This window comes from Triticum aestivum, chromosome 6D (genome assembly GCF_018294505.1).
Source record: "Triticum aestivum cultivar Chinese Spring chromosome 6D, IWGSC CS RefSeq v2.1, whole genome shotgun sequence".
Lineage (NCBI taxonomy): Eukaryota > Viridiplantae > Streptophyta > Magnoliopsida > Poales > Poaceae > Triticum > Triticum aestivum.
In genome coordinates this window covers 62059454-62076962 of record NC_057811.1, presented here as the reverse complement: position 1 = coordinate 62076962, position 17509 = coordinate 62059454, and the positions used below count along the sequence as shown (strand labels likewise).

General features: G+C 44.5%; 1 protein-coding gene across 1 annotated transcript; it reads left to right on the top strand.

Annotated features, from left to right (window-relative positions):
- Positions 1-892: 892 nt before the first annotated feature.
- Positions 893-16091, top strand: LOC123142435 (uncharacterized). Its single transcript, XM_044561349.1, has 27 exons — positions 893-1122; positions 1523-1673; positions 2523-2588; positions 2697-2780; positions 3186-3269; positions 3383-3436; positions 3511-3541; positions 3616-3673; positions 3753-3804; positions 3903-3939; positions 4034-4251; positions 4878-4955; positions 5045-5170; positions 5283-5371; positions 5687-5699; positions 5838-6659; positions 6747-6785; positions 7005-7102; positions 7296-7410; positions 7496-7822; positions 8659-8727; positions 9546-9628; positions 11672-11944; positions 12034-12140; positions 13014-13165; positions 14663-14853; positions 15432-16091. Exons 2-27 carry the CDS (start codon positions 1620-1622, stop codon positions 15742-15744), a joined length of 3633 nt encoding a protein of 1210 aa, XP_044417284.1. The 5' UTR covers positions 893-1122; positions 1523-1619; the 3' UTR covers positions 15745-16091.
- The last annotated feature ends 1418 nt before the right edge of the window (positions 16092-17509 follow it).

The window sequence follows — 17509 nt, the reverse complement described above, 5'->3', positions numbered from 1 at the left end:
AATGAGTTTGAGTCAATGAAAAACAAAATCCTATCAAATATAATCCTAGACTTTAAACTCTGATTCCTCGAGACCCCTGCATTGCTTTCATACATCCGCCGTCGCCAGTGCGATGATTTTCAAGAATAAAGGGATGCGATGAATGTGACCTTAAGCAGCAGCGATTTTGTGAATTCCTCTATTTAAGGTCCAACAAACCATGACACTGCAATCATACATCTTTTCTCTTCTTCGGTTTCCACACTTTTAGGACCCTCGCTCATTCCACAAGTTGCTCTTATAAAAATCTGAAGTTGTCTCCATCCTTTGGCAGCGAAAAAACTCATGTGAAACATAATACTCAACCTTAAACCCTAATTTCTTGAGAACCCGGCCACTACATAACTTTCATGCATCCACTGCCGCCGGAGCGATAATTTCGCAAAATCCCACGTGCTTTGATCATAAGATTCGACGATCCATGAGGCGGCAATCATACATCATTTTTTCTTCGGTTTATTCCACGCTCTTAGGACCCTCACTCGTTCCGCAAGTTGCTCTTATAAAAATCTATTTATCTCCATCCCTCCGCATTATTAAGGATTCATAATTGGCATGACATGGCCTCACAATTCACAAAGAAATGATTAATTACTCCTCCAGTTGAGAGAGGGAGGGGATATGGGCAGGCCAGCATGGCGCCGGCGACGGTTGTTGCCGCCGCAGCATCCATCCAAGTGGGCCACTCCCGGCCTATCCATCCAAGTGGAGTGGGCCACTCCCAGCCAGTTGCCGCTGCTCACGCCGTACCCGCCCGTGGACCCGGCCCACCAATCATCGCCCGCCTGGACCGCGGGCCCCCCCGCGTCCTCCTGCCCGCCGTCCGCCGTGAACCCGGTCCACGCAGTCGCCCCCCCCGCGGAGCTTCCATCTCTTCTTCCTCGATCCCTCCCCCCTCCCAATCCCTCCTCCTCCACCACCTCCTCCCCTCCCTCCCCCGCCGCCGCGCATTTGCTGGTCTCGGCGAGGGCCGCTCCTCTGCACGCGTGGGTGGCGGCGCCCTCGCCGGCGTCGTATCCCGCCGGCCCCCGAATCTCCGGCGAGCCGCTCGCGCCCCAAGCCCGAGCCCGGTGAGGCCTGCTGGTAATTTTTGAAACACTCGGAAGGGTTACCTGGTGCATCACTCGCATTGGACGAGAGACCCGCGGATTTCTGATCTCTGGGGGGGTTTGAAGCCGTGGCGCCGGATGGACGCGGCTCCGGCTCTGCGCCCGAATCGGCTAGGGTTAGTTAGATAGGGTTCGGCGGTTCGTCAGAATTTTAGCTGGTGTGGGTTCCTGTGGTGGCGCTGCGTAATGCGCCTTGGAGTTTTCTCTTGAGGTTCAGTGTGATTTCCTTGCTATCGCTGTAGCTTACTGCTCGATTGGACGCCAGGGGATCACCAAACGAGTGGAATCTTGTTCTGCCTGCGAAATTCTCAAGCCTTTCGACCCTATCATAATAAAACTTGCTGCTAAAATGTTTGATTTCCTTTCTGTTGCAGCTCTAGGTTTTCCTGCCACCCAGAGTTACAGGTATACTGGTTTTGATATGGAGTGATTGGTGGAGCTGGTCGTCCGGAAGCTCTGCTGGTGAATCCGATGGGGAGCAATGATCCTAGCACGCCGCCTAAGGCTTCAAAGCCACCAGAACAGGTGCCTGATTGCACAACGTCTTCATCTTTTCGAATGAATGGATTGTCTTGTGGTGCTTAGTTTGGTTCCGACCATTCGCTCGAAAAGACAAAATTGATTGGTTTTTTAGTGCTCCTTCCCGTGTTTCTGTGTATGTAGCTTGGATGTGTTGCAAGCACCTAATGGATTATTAAAACGACAGTAACTTTGTTACACCCAAATTAGAAGACACTTTGAATAAGTATTGTATGATATAAATTATAGCAGAAGTGCACATTTCCTTACTACTCAGATTACCATGGTTTGGCTGGCTCAAGAACGTTGATGCCTTGCAAATCTTGTTTTTTGTAATTGAAGTGCGTACATCTGTTCAAGCAGTGGCACTGATAGACCCCTTAACTTTTTAGTAAATACTGTATCAAGGAACCCAATCTCTGGGCACTAGTCACGCAATACCCCAACCTTTGGAAATTTACCACACAAATTCTCTCTTTCATGGAACTAACCACAAAAACTGACAGGCAAGGCCCACATGGCAAGGTGATAGATCATTAATGGAGCTAAGGTTAGGTTTATAAAAAAATTGGAGTTTTGCAAGGCAGATAGATCATTAATAGAGCTAATGTTTGTTAAAACTCGATCCCACAGCTTGTCAGTCTAATCGCCATTGTTTTGAACCAACATTTAACAGCATGGACTGCATTACTGAAAGATATTTTGGCTACTTCAGTTCTAGTTACCTAGGCCAGTTTCCTTGTGCTGACGGAAGGAAATACCCTGTTGGATCAAAATACAAATTCCCTGTTTCTGTTGTAATAAACATTCTCTTTTTACTAATCCCATTTTGGTTTCTTACTTTCCTATTCTCAGGAGCAACCTCCAGCTACTACCTCTGGCACTACAGCTCCAGTTTACCCTGAATGGCCTGGCTTTCAGGTTATTCTATGATTTTTCTACCAATGAGATGGATGTGCTTCTATTTTACTGAATTAATTATGTTATTTAATGTTGTCATTGACTTTATTATCTTGTAAATCTTGGCAGGGCTACCCAGCGATGCCACCACATGGGTTTTTCCCCCCTCCTGTTGCTGCAGGCCAGGCTCATCCATATATGTGGGGAGCTCAGGTGCCCTCTATAGGAAACTTTGTCCCTTTTCCTCATAAATCCCTGTTCAGCTTAGAGCAAGATCGGCAAAGTATGAATTTGTGCTGTTTGGAATCTTGGTCTCTATTATTAGGGACTGATCATCTGATCCTACCTCAGTTGATGTCCGCCTCATCTTGAATTTGGGATCTTTCCTGCTTTGTTGATAGACCATTTATAGTTCTTATTATTACATGTGTTTCTCTTCCCGATATTATTAAAAAGGTCTCTCCAATATTATTTACTTAGCGATAAAGAATTCTGTAAGAGGAAGAAAGGGGGTGAAAGTTAGGCAGGTGGTGGTTTGCATTAACTGTAAAATCATGTTTATATGTAGGCATGTGCTTTTTGTATGTAAACCTAAAAATATGGACCTGTCAATTGCAGCACATGGTGCCACCTTACGGGACACCACCACCCCCCTATATGATGTATCCACCAGGAACAGTATATGCCCATCCGACTACTCCTGTATGAACTTTTGTACCTGACAAGTGTAATCTACAAAGCTATCTTCCTATTCGCACACCATATGTATCCAATTTTACTGACATGCTCGTACGAATCAATAACTACTTGTACAGGGTGTGCATCCATTTCATTATCCTATGCAAACAAATGGAAATCCTGAACCTGCTGTAAGTAATAATCTCTTTGTTTTTTTTTTCTGATTGTCACTAGTTGTTCATGCAAATTTCGACATGTCTTTCAGGGAGCTGCACCAGGTGCTGCAGAAACGAATGGTAAGTCTTCCAAGATCAGTGTTAAGGTTATTTAAGCTTGGGAATCAGGTTTAGATCTCTGTTCGTAATTTCAGGGAAAAATGAGCCTGGCAAAACATCTGGTCCATCTGCCAATGGGGTTACGTCCAACAGGTTTTTGTTAGCAATGTGTGGTAATTACAAGTTTCTTTAGTTCCAAAACAACTAATTATATGGTACCTTCAACCTGCAGTGAAAGCGGAAGTGATAGTGAGAGTGAAGGAAGTGATGCCAATTCTCAAAATGTGAGTTTGATATTTTGATATTACTTTGCACATCATATCTTTTATTTGGTTTAAGTTTCAACTTTCTCTTGACTCGTGGACTAATTTTGTTGCAACAGGATTCACATTCAAAGGAGAATGATGTAAATGAAAATGGTATGCATTTGAGGGCTTATTTATAGTTTTATGATAGATAAAGTGGACTTGCACATTTCTTTGCATAAGATGGAGGGTACATTCGGTGATGCAGGCAGTGCTCAGAATGGCGTATCTCATTCATCATCGCATGGAACATTTAATAAATCCATGCCGTTGGTTCCAGTACAATCAGGTGCCGTGATAGGAGGAGTTGCTGGTCCTGCGACGAACTTGAACATAGGGATGGACTACTGGGGTGCAACTGGCTCTTCACCTGTTCCTGCAATGCGCGGCAAAGTACCGTCTGGTTCAGCTCGAGGAGAGCAATGGGTAAAGTCCTTGGCACATGCTCCGTCTCGCCTTACTTTCTGCACAAACGTTAGACTAAGATCTTACCTTTGAAGACTGGCATGTCCTGCTATGTTACCAGAATGTTTCTCTCCGAAAAGGAGTCAAGGTTACTGGTCTGCTATGTAATCATTGCTGGCTGTGTAGTGCTTGACCATACATTTGCGTTACTAGTCCGCTGAACCAAAGTTGCTTTTGCAACCGTGCTGCTTATACTTGAGTTCTTAGTCATACATTATGTTGCCGCCACCCACTGAGCCACACCTTTTGACGGCATTTTGTTTCATTTCCGAACTGCAGCTCAAATTTTCCTTAGGTTATTTGGAGATAGTTCTTGGTTGTTCAATGTGAAACCAGTTTGATGTGTTCTGTTATTGTGCTCAGGTGTAGTTCTTGACAAGACATTTATACCAGAACATACCTACAGTCCACTGAACAAAACCTTCTGCTGGACCTTTTTTCCCCTTCATTTTCAAAATGAGATTGTAGGAAAGTTTAGTCAATCCTATCATGCGTGAATGATACCATGATTTGGAGTTATTTTTTTATTATATTCAGCTGTTTTCTCCATATAATAACTGTATTCTTGCCAATAAATAAATATTCAGGATGAAAGGGAACTGAAGAAGCAGAAGAGGAAGCTGTCCAATCGGGAATCAGCGCGCAGGTCCCGGCTGCGCAAGCAGGTATGATGTAAAACAGATGCCGTACTCACTGTACACTTGAAAGCGCCAGTTGCTTCTTTTTTAAAAAAGCATGTTATTACTTGTTCTAGGCCGAGTGTGAAGAGCTCGGGCAGCGGGCTGAGGCTTTGAAGTCAGAGAACTCGTCCCTCAGGATCGAGCTCGACCGGATCAAAAAGGAGTACGAGGAGCTCCTTTCGAAGAACACCTCTCTCAAGGTAGCTAAACCTCACGCAGCCCCTGCCTCCCTGATCATGTGTTGTAATAATAGTACCTTGATAAAAGGATGAAGGGAGCTTGACTGAACGGTGGTGTTGGCACCTGCTGCAGGCGAAGCTAGGGGAGACCGGCGGCGGCGGCGACGCAGTCCCCGACATGAACGAACGGGGCGACACCAACGGCGGCAGCCACCAGAAGGAGCCCTGACTGACCGACGACGCATGGGACCTCTACTCTACTCTACTTACATAGCTCGTGATGATTGATGATGATTCTTGTAACAAACAAACATGGCGACCCCGATCTGCCACACACACACACAATCAGATGATTCTTCTTTCTTGTGCCTCTTATCGACCTGATGACAATGGCGATGCTGTCGCCGCTACCTGCAGACTCCTGTGCTTGTTTCATCCCTACTGTGAAAAGAGAGATCATTTGTGGGTGCGTGCACTTCTCAGTTCTCACCGCCAAAACTCATTGCAAATTTCCACTCCTTTTTTTTCTTCGTGTAGTATGTTCGAGCTCGTATGGACACGGCGTGCGTCGTAGGGGATGGGTGTATGTGCGTGTGTATGAACGTCTGGGTGTATGTGCGTGTGTATGAACGTCTGCGTTTGTACCGTGATTTTGATTTGGAAAGAAGTTGTTGAGAGTGTTTCGTAGACGTATATAGCACAGGACCGAAAACCCCAGGAGGGCGCGTCGTCTGCCTCTCCCAAACGCCCAGCCCCCCCCCCCCCCCCCCCCCCCCACCACCACCCTCGGCCGCGCTTCCTTCCGCCGCCGCGGGGGAGACGAGGCGAGGCGCCCGCGGGGATGGACGGCGACGGCTTCGACGACGGTTGGTGGGAGGCGAACCAGCAGTACCTCGACAACATCTGCCGCGAAGCCGAGGAGAGCTCCGCCTCCCGCAACCCTAGCACCGCCACCCCCGCTCCCGACCCAGCCGCCACCACCCAGCACCACGCGCCGCCCTCCGCCGCCTCGTGCCCTCCTCCCTCCTCCGCCGCGTTTGCCGCTCCCCTCCCCCGCGTCCCCGCCGCCTCGTACCCTCCTTCGTCCTCCGCTGCATCTGCCGCCGCTCCCCTCCCCCGCGCCCCCGCCGCATCCGCTTCCCCCCTCTACCGAGCCCCCGCCGCCTCCCCGTTCACGCACCCCTCCCACGTCCCCGCCTCCGCGCCCCGCGCGCCCCTCCACTTCTCGCCCCCGAGGGAGCTCTCCCAGCGCGTCCCGGACAGCAGCTGCGGCGGCTTCTCTCCTCCGCGGGAGTTCTCCCAGCGCCCCTCCTCCTCGGTGGCGGCCGAGGACAGCGACTGCCAGATCACAGGGGCGGCGGGGCCCGACCGGCCCAGGGGGGCGCCGAGGGAGAGGGATGCCAGGGCGCTGAGCCAGGCCCATGGTGACCGCGTCAAGGCCGTGCCGCCCAGGGGGAGGCTCCCTAGGGCGGCCAAGGAGAAAGAGAGCAAGTCGGCCGAGGAGCTTAGGGTGAGATAGATAGCCATACATAGTGCTTTCATCACCGCGCCGCCTTTCGTGATCTGACGATGCTTGTGATCCCACCGGATGTTGCAGAGGGAGCTGGAGCGTACCTTGAAGCAGATGAATGACTTGGTGCGCATCTCACTGCCCGCTTATTGTTATTGGTTCATAATAGTAGCAGTACTAGTTTTACCATTCATCAATGCCCATGCTGTGTTGTAACTGATTCGAGCTTGGTGCGTTTTGATCCTGTTTGATCCTACTCTGTGATGTGGACTGCTGCAAGTTCATGGCAGCTACTAGTCTAGTGTTGAATTGACTCGCATATTTACTTGCAAATCAATCATGCAGAAAAACGAGCACATTGAGCTGAAGAAAGGCATGACAGAGAAAGACCTTGAAATCGAGGCCAAAGAAGCAGAGATTCATAATCTTAAGAAGGCAAATGTGTAAGTACTATTCTCTTTAACTCATGTAACACGTGTTTTCTGTGTGAACTTCTGTAAATATAACTAACTGGCCTCGAACCAGCTTCGATGGTAGGGAATGCTTTTTTGAAACTGTACTTGGTTCACATGACATCCATACTGCATTTGGGTGCATGCTTGATGCTATTAACATTATATTTTTTTTTGGGTGTAGCAGAGATATTTCTAGTAGGGAGATGGATATTGATCAGCCATGCCATACCCCTGCAAATGAGGCTTTGCATGCCAGGGGTTCTTGTTGGACATCCACGAAGAGAGTATGTTTGGAGGTACTATGCCTAGCTTATTTGTATTGTTCTCTATTATATTGTCGAAACAAATTTCATTAATGATCAGTTCTGCTGTGAATGGTAGGAAAGCGCCCACCCTGAATTAGAAAGGAACAAATCTAAGGACATTAAGACTAAAGGAGTCCAGACAGATCTTCCACTGAACAGTGGACATCTTGAGCGCAAGAAAGTATTAATGAATAACATCTCTAGCAACCTATGTGCAATCTGGGGCAGGCCAGCTAACAGTATGTTAGGGAGGAGTTTGATCTCGAAGATCCTTGCTTCTTGCTCAGAAGAAATGTTGACACTTTTCCAATCTGCGAGATTGCCAGACAAGTGTGAAACCTCTACTGAAGCGAGCTCCTCCATGAATAATGCTGTTTCGGAAGTATATGATATTATTGTCAAGGTGATGGTCATGTAAACACAAAAACTTTCGATTCCTTTTTCTCTGTTGCAGCTCGCACTAAGTATGCACTTCAAGATTGAAACTCTACTTTGCTTTTCAACTTTACTTTTCAATGCTAAAATCTGTTATACAATGCTTGCAATTTATTTGCCTTGCGATAGGACAGAGTGGTAAACGATTTGTTTCCACCAGAATAATGCACCATTTAAATTGGGAACACCGCACTCACCCATTTTCTGTATATACAGTAGCTAGTGTTAGACACATGTATAGTTGTTTTACGTTAGCTGCGTAGCATCTTCGTTGTATAAGGGATTTCCAGCACACCTGTATGTGCATATATACTGTCCTATGGTCTCATAGGAATACAGGTTGCTATTTCTTCTAACAGCTAGAATGCTACTGTTAGCTTGTCTTCCTATATTGCCTTCTAATCCAGTTAGTTCCTCTGAAAAAAGGTATAGTTTGTATTGTTTTTGTTCACAGTCCAATGCAAAATAAGTGTGTTGTCCCCCATATACCTAGCAAATATCCAGCTTTACGTTTTATTCCTCCATGCATGCACTGAATACTCCCTCCGTTTCTAAATATAAGACCTTTTAGAGATTCCACTATAGACTACATACGAAACAAAATAAGTGAATCTACACTCTAAAGTATGTCTATATACATCCGTATGTGGTCCATAGTGAAATCTCTAAAAGGTCTTATATTTAGGAACAGAGGGAGTAGTACTTAGAGAGCCAAGACTAGTACGTGGTACATTCTGTAACGAAGGGAGTATTTTTTTTGTTATAACATCTCATATCTCCAACCTGTTTATTTTGTTTGTGCAGATGAATAGTGACACCATACCTATACAGACGCTTCTTGAAGCATTGCTAAATCTGTGTGTTGTTGGTAATGTGAGAACCAATTATCCTGCTTTATCTCCATAGAAACACTTGCTTATTTAGCCATTTCATTGTTGTTTGTATGACTATCTATTGTGCTTCTTCACTGGCATAGGAAAAGAAATAGCTCTAAGCACTCTATAAGCTAATACCCCTTCCGCCCCGAAGTGTCGCTGATTACTTTGTACTAAATCAACGACAATTATTTTGGGACGGAGGGAGTACTAATTAGGTTATTAATGATTTTTAACATAGTTGATTAATTCGACTTGAATGATTGCAAAATGGTGATCTCTGTGTTGTTTGTAATTCCTTCGGGGGAGGAAAATGATTGATTTTCTGTAATTACCGATGAACACAGGGTTACCTTTGACCAATTTCCACCCATTTTTGGGTGTAAAAATCCTGGCCAGCCAAGAACCAGTTCTAATTAACAAGGAATCATCATTATTTTGCAAGCTTAAGTTCTGAGCACTTCTATTCCTCTTCCCTTGCTTGTTGCTTAGTTGAAGAATAAAAGGCTGACCAGTTGACATTATGTAGACTCTGGAAAATGCTAGTGTTAATAGCTATATAGATTTCTTATGCAACTATGCATCTGTTGGTAGAGTCTGTTCGATTGGATATAATGTTTCTACTGATTTGAAGAATGGTAACTGTGACACATCATGATTGTTTTCTCTTCTGTAGTGCATATATAGTCATTAAACCCTCTTAGCTTTTGCTATGTATGTCAAAGTGAGGGCAATTTTTTTTTTTAATTACGAGTTTTGGACTTCGACTGGCCCAGCTGGTTTATGCATGTATTTACCTGTTCCCTTTCTTTTCAGGCTGTTGTGGTCAGTAGAGCACTGCGGATATTGCATAGCATCTTGCAGAACTTGCTCACTCATGGAACCAGGTCTAACCAAAGGTATGCCTTACTTCATTGAATACATTTCTTGTTGCCAGGATTCCCAGGATAGCTGTTATGTGGTTAGCAATTTGTCTGCATCTTTGGAAGGCTAAACAAATGTTAAAACAAAGTAGTAATTAAGACAAGGGAAATGCAGAACAGCCATTTTTACCATATTCAGTATCAATGTTATCTTTCTCTAATGATCCAGTGGCCTTTTCTTTGCTTTTGTGTGAGGGACAAGGATGCCTTTTGGTTTGTCAAATGTTCAACCTAGATAATGTTAACCACTAGCCATAGTAACACATTAACAACTATAGAAAGAAGGCATCAAAATGACACAAATGACAGCTGAACACCAACAGAAAAGCCAAACCAGAAACGAAGACACCTAGGCCCTCCTAAAGAAAACAAAGAAAACAAAGAAAAATATATCCTAAGGAACAGAACTGCAGCTAGAGCTACAGCTATGGCCCAGACCTAAGAGACACCAGGGGGTATCATGAGCAGGGGTACCCTTCTCAGTATCTTTGCGCCTGCCAATTTCCATGGCCCTGCTTCCACCCAAATGGAGTCTACCTGCTCCTGGTAGCATGACATTACTTTGTTGAGCATGCAGGAATTGTGCAGTCTCCAGAGCCTTCAAATCATGAAGACGTTGAGTGGCCAAGTGCCTTCATCTTGTCATCACCAGCGCACTCAGAACCACTCAAAAAACCGATCACCGCACCGGGTGGAGGGTCATGCCATGAAGTCCATGTCTGGCCAAAGCTAAATGCCAGACCTGCTGGGTGAAAGTGCATTCTGACAGCAGGTGCAAAAGTGTTTGTCCTTCCTGGTCGCAAAGGAGGCGTGTCTCAGGATGATCCAGCCCTCATTTCACGAGGTAGTCCACCGTCCAACACCGGTTTTGCGCTGCTAAGGTTAATAACTCCGTCGATAATATGAATGATTGCTAGTAGTTATGCGAGTCCAAGTCCCGGAAAGATTACACTTCCTGCTCTTCTTCCACTACTTCAGCCCCAACCTACTCTCGTTTGAAGGTTTTCTTTGGATGATATATGATGGGTCAATCATTTGCTTCATTAGTTCCTTTCTCTTGTGTGACTATCATGAGAAGAACTCCATTCCAAGAAGTCAAATGACAAGAAAAAGAAACGAGGTCAATATACGTTGTTATCAGTATCGACGAAATGGAGAAAGTGTCATCCGGGACCAAGTGAAGATTTGCATTTCAAGTATGGCCAGCAGTGTCAGTTTCCAAGCTGGCAAATTGGCTGTGCTGACGAAAAGCTTTTGGTATGACAAGCTGGCCAAGTAGAGCCCTGACTTGGTCCATTGCAAAATAAATTGGTCGTCATCGTCAGGGTTGAGGCTAACACCATCAATGGCTTCCACCAGATGAAGGAATTCCGTTTCCTTGCACATTCAGTCCTAGGTGCTGTTGTTTTGATTAGAATCAGAAGAACGAACGATGTACCACTAGCCTCCCCACTAATGCTGTAGGAAAATATCTGCTGTAATCTACCTCTCCATTGAAGACTGTGGACATCAGATTAGAAAAATCTAAAAAGAAGCATTATGTTGGGGAGGTGGCATTTTTCAAACATGTAAAAATTCAAGAACGCACTCTAGGCCTCCAGCGCATTTGGGAGCTATGAAAAAGAGAAACAAGTAACAGCCAATAGTAAAAGGAACAGTACTCAATGCTGACTTATTTTTTCTAGCTTTCAAATGCAAATCAGTTTGAACTTGAAAAATTTCAGGTTTATATGACTTCACCTCACCTAAGTGTCAAAAAAAAAAACATCACCTACATATGGGATTTCTTAGTTTTTTTTCCTTCTAAAACTTGTACACATGGTTTCTGCAGAGTTTTCAGCAAAAGGGTTGTTTCCCTGGATATTTTCCTATTTATAGGTTCTACCAAGTGCAGTTTTTGAAAATAGGCAGTAATACAGTAAGAAGTGTGGATTGTATGATTACTTTATTTCACTTCTTTATAATGGTAGGATGTAATGCTTATGAACTTTAATATGATTTTCCTCAGTGTAACCTCAGGAATAATGTTTCTATTGAGACGTATGTTGACAATAACATGGAAATCGAGAGGAACAATCAAGAACACAGTTCTGCTTTGCTGAATACGCCTGACCCAGAGGAAGACGGACTTCACATTGGAAATATGTTTCTTCCTTCTACATTCTGGACTCCATTCTTCACTGGAGTGCTACAAATTGCGCTAAAATATTCGGAAGAGGGTATTCGTGTTGATGCATTATCCATAATGATTCTCACTGTAAGGACTAGTGATTCCAAAGGGGAGCGTGAAAAGTAAGCAAACATGTGAAGAATCTTTATTTTTCTTAAATTGGTTGAAATTACCTATGCTGACGCCTAATATATTATGCTGCTACTTTCAGATTTGGATTTATTTCTGTAATGGAAAGCTTGCATCAGTTGCTGCAGAAAGAGAATGCATTGCTTGTAAAGAAGCATTCGGTGCATCTACTTTTCTTGCTTTTGAACTGTAAGTTCTTGTGCTTAGATATTCTATCTTCCATATTTAAGAACATAATATGTTGCATATGGAGCACTATTCTTGCCAGTTGAATGCTCCACTGTGCCTTCTGCAGAATAGTTAGTTGCCTGACACCATATCCCTTGAATTTCCTAGCTATTTTAGGGGGAAATAATTACAGAAATGCTTGGACAATCACAAACTTGTATTAAATGCTTGATAGAAGGGTTTTGGACCCTCGTCAATTTCCTGAACTTTCTGCTGCCTAACTGGCTTGTTCCAAACACACATCATGTACATAATTGCGTGTGACATCTCATAAATTAAGTTGGTTGCTGTATCTCTATTGCAACTTAGCATCATATAGTTCTTCCATTTTATTTGAAAAAAACTGATGCAGTGCTCAAGTTTTAATGTAAATTGTATTTATCGATGGTCTACTGTCATGTATAGCTTTTGCTCATGGAGAAACTTGCGTCGAGTCATATCTGGAGGTATTTTGATGTGGACTTATGCTGTCTTGGTGTTAAAAGCCTAAAACTGTGGGTTCATTTTGCATATTAAACTAACTGCCTATGTATGATAATCCACGGACCTTTAAACGTAAATATGGTGTTCGCAAGGATTCTATACAATTCTTCAAGTTACAGATATTTTTTGCTAACTGTTCACTCTGTTAAAAAAAACACGTGCTCCAAGAAGAAATGCTATTTTGGTCACGTTCGTTCCTCTTGGTATATTAGGTGTACTGGGACACACAATCTTTTTGGTATTTGTTTTCTGATTCTTTTTAACGGGATGTATACATTTTTTGTTGCTGTTATTTTGATTTCCCTGTGCCCAGTAACTGCAAGCTAATACCTGTTTCTGCCTTGCTGTTAGGCCCTGCGATGTTGAAGATGCTTTGCAGTGGAGGTAAAGATGGTTCTGAACTGATGGAAACTGTTGGATGTGAAAACGAACCACAGCAAGCTATAAACTCAGTTCTTAAGGACTTGTCTGAATGTTTGACTTGTGAAGCAACAACTTCTCTGGTATGTTCCTTGGATCTTTAGTGATTCAGTCAGGACTCTGCATAAACATATTTAGCTTTAACTTATTGTCTGTAGCATTTATAGGTTGGAACCTTTGATTTAAGGGTGTGTTTTGTTTGAGATCAAAGAGGGATGGGTTGGGGATCAGCCTGGGAATGGTTTGAAACCCACACTGAATCCAATCCAATCCACTCACAAAAAGTCGACGATCGAAATCAAACCAGTCCGCAGAACAATTTGCAGAATCCAACCCACATCAGACCATGGGAAACTTCCATCAAACCCACACCAAACCGTTCCAAACTTTTGGGTTGAACCCGATTCCTCAAACCGTGCAAGCCCGTGGTTGTGAAGCTATCCAACCTGCAGGACGTCTTGGTGTGGTCGTGCCGTATGGAACTGAAGTTTCTCAACTCCATCCACCTCTTGGTGCGGCCGTGGTTGCAGACGTCAAGAAACCGGTGTGGTGTTCGCCTGGATTGCCAGCTCTTGATTCGATCGTTTCTCATGTGATGCCTTGGCATGTCACGCCGCTCAAATCAATGGTGGAGAGCGAGAACTTGAAGCGGCGCCGGTGGGGTGCATGGAGGAGGATGATGCTGGCAGCATCATGTTCTGACGGCAGCGGCGGCGGCGCATAGCGGCAGCCATGGAAACCCCATAGAAGTAGAGAGTCTGTGGCTGGTGGCTATTGGCCTGGAGCGGCTGTACTCATGTGGGTCGAACCCGTGGCCTCTCCATTCGGACTCTGCCCGCACCACCCCAATCCAGACCACTTTTGTGCTACACCCGCACCGCCCCACCCATTTAGCGTTTTCTGTGCATAGCCCAACCAGAGTGAAACCAATCAGTAACCCGCACGGAAATACCCAAACGAGACCGCCCCATTCCCAGGCTGAGTTGGGGATATCCAAGTCTACATGGATGACGATATCCCTTTTTTGTTCGATTGGATCAGTGGGATGAGCCAGTTTTTCGTTTGGTTAGAGGGACAAAAGTTGGATTGGATGAGCCATTTTTTTTGTTTGGTCGGACGGATGTGGATAAACATTGGGTTGTGACGACCTATTGTGAAGATGTCGTGAGATTAGCCTGTGTTATAGAAACAATTCATATGACTGAATGTACAGTAGTTCAAGCACTAGGATACAGTTCTTTTTACGAGGGGGCGGGACTTGAGACGGGCCAATGGGGGTACACCCTCACCTGCACTCACGGGACCCATGCAAGCAAAGGGTGGTTGCCCTCATCCAGCAGACATCCAAACAGTTGGCGGCACCCAAAAAGTGGATATCTCTGCCACCCCTCAATCAAATGCACCCTAAAAAGAGAGTAACAGGTTCTTTCCCCTGCCATGCTAAAAAACATTGCTGCATGAGCATAATATGTCCTCCAAAGTTTTAAGCTTGATTGCAACAATAGAAGTTCATCATAGCTAAAATAGCTAGCATTTGTATTTCCAAATTTTATTAACTAAAGAGAGCTGATGTTTTTCAGGAGCTCAAGCTTTGTCGGCTAGTTGTGAATCTATTAGCGTTCATAGCTTCTAGTGGCAAATTGGGATATGAAGTGCTTCTAGGTTCAGTGACTGCCCACAGTTTTCTTGAGTTGACCATGGAAGTCCTTGCTTCACAGATGGAATGCAAAGTTGATTTTTCAACCGAGGTACATGAGCTATTGAATGAAAGGTATTCTTCAAACTTCTCCATCCTGACCTGAAACCTCCCCCCCCCCCCCCCAGTTCTTTTAGTTGACCATTAACTTTGAAGCTACTCCCTCTGTCCTATAATATAAGATGTTATTCTTTAGTTGACCATTAACTTTGAAGCTACTCCCTCTGTCGTCTGTCCCATCATATCATTCGCCATATTGGATGTAATAACATCTTATATTATGGGACGGAGGAGTACCTTTTTGTTCATTCAGTATTTTTAAAATGTTGTAAAATAGTTGCACAAATAATAGATCAGAAGGCTAACTTATACATCACTATAAGGAATAATTGATTGAAGTTTGGATGCATAGTTGTATTTCTTTGTTAGGGAGCTTGAGCCCACCTGAAGATTAGATGTATATTGCTTTGCCCAATTGTTCAAGCACATAAAGTGTGGGCTGTATGACAAATCTGAACAGTTGTTGCAAGATAATAATCTGTAATTTTATCGTAGATTACATGCTTTTGTGTTCTTGAACAAGTGCTGTAAATATGAGAGTTTTCGGTGCTTCCCTATTTGCATTTGATGCAAATAATAATTTTTCAATGCAGGTATTTGCTGATGAGAGAAGTTCTGATCCTTCTAAACCGACTAGCCTCGCACGCCATGTTTTCAAAGCCAACCCTGGAGGTGCTGATGGGGAGCAAGCGGTGCGCGGGGTTGACAATCGACATCGCCAACCGGCTGCCCCAGAGGAGCAAGTACCCCTTGAGGCAGCTAAACCCTCAGATGGCGAATGATCTCGCCGATTTGGCCCAGAAGTTCCGTTCGCGGGTGTACGGTTTCCTGGAGGAGCAACAACATTCGACAGCTGAGCGTTGCGATACAGGCGCCTCGGGCAAGCCTCCGAGAGTTCCAAGATAACTGGGTGTGGACAACACTGTAACATTGGAATCAGCCGGGGCGTATATATCTCTCTAGTTAGTAGAGATCTCTTGTTTGGCGCTAACCGTACTAGGGTCTTTCTGTTTGGGTTGGCTGGGGCGAGTAAATAACTTTTTGCTGGTGTGATGTACAGAGGGTAGGGTCCGTGATATAACTCGCCATTTTGGGGGCAACGTAAGCCTGCTAAACAAGGGGAATGTATTAGCAAAATTTTCCTTCTCACCGCAAACGATCGTCTCTTTTCTGTATTGGAAATGAATTGGCAGCTAAGTTTTGCAAGATGGCTAATTTTGCTGATTTAACAAGTAACTACATTTTCCTCGCAAGATTTTTTTCTTTACATTTGTTCACGCGAGGAAGACTTTGACAAAAGATTTTCCTTACTTGTAAGGACAATTTAGCTTTCATTGGTCGTTGCATCATACTCCCTCCTTCTCAAAATAAGTGTCTCAATTTTGTAGTACTCCCTCTGTCTAGGTGTGCAAGTCACCTTACGAAAATCAAATAATCCTAAAACACTTAGGCACGGTATATTAACTCATTTCTTGTTTCTTGTTTTGTGACATATCAACCAATAAGATATGTGGGCCGTGCATGCTTTCAATAACTTGAGACTACCAAACATGACATGCAGTGGTTAGTTCATTGCATGCAATGCTATTAATTAGCAAAAAGACATTAAGTTTTCTTGTTTTCCTCTCCGTCTTGGTCATGGTGCATAACGTAAGATGACTTACACACCTAGACGGAGGTAGTACTTATTAAGGTTCCTACAAAGTTGAGACACTTATTTCAGGACAGAGGAGTATCATTATAGCTTTGAAAGAGGGATAACTATGCTTGAGCGTTCGGTAACAGCGTTGACAGGAAATTAACACGACAGCCACTAAAACACATTCGCCAGATACTAAACTTTATTTGGTAGTAACTTTTAGGAAGTGGAGTGAGTTAATATTTGGTACCGAAGACCTCCAACTTTGAATTTCAAAGCTTAGGACTTAGTTATCGTCATAGTTAAAAGCGTAAGAAATTCAGATAGAGGAACTACAAACATATACATCAACTTATTATAGATGCTAACAGCCGTGTGATTATAACAAACATACTACAAAGTTAACAACTCCCAACAATCGAGAGCACAATAAAAATAAAAATAAAAACAAAATTGTCGATGAATAAACATGTTAGTTCTTCCTGATTCTTCAAGCCATGCCCGTGTGATATTTTTTTTCTTTTCCCAACTATGTCTGACAGGCACCTCCCATGAGTGAGAAACCTCATCAAAGATGGCTTTACGAGCGGTCAATGCAAATGGCATTTTAAAAAAAACGGAGGTCCATGAAACGAATTACGGTGGCAAACGGCTAATCACAACTCAATAGTGCGCCCGGGTTGGGGGGATTGGCGTGGATGCTCCCATCGGGATGAGGCACCTGCCGTTCTTGAGTGTTGTGCGGTTGCTCCGCGCGGGGATGAGCTGGGGGTTGGCAGCTCGTCTCGAAGGAGCGTCATTTCACGCCTCCTCCGGCTTTTCATCGCCCTACCTTCAATGCACGGCTTCCTCCTTTGGCGTCGCTGAGAGGCAGATGTTTTCGGTGTCTATGCCGGGGTCATCGAGCACACTCCTGCAGAGATCCAATCCGTTGCAGGAATTGCCTCCGTTTCGACCACATTGCTCGCTTTTGCCATGCGAAGCAACCCCTCGACCAGGCTGCGCCGCAACCATGTGTTGCTCCACCGCCTG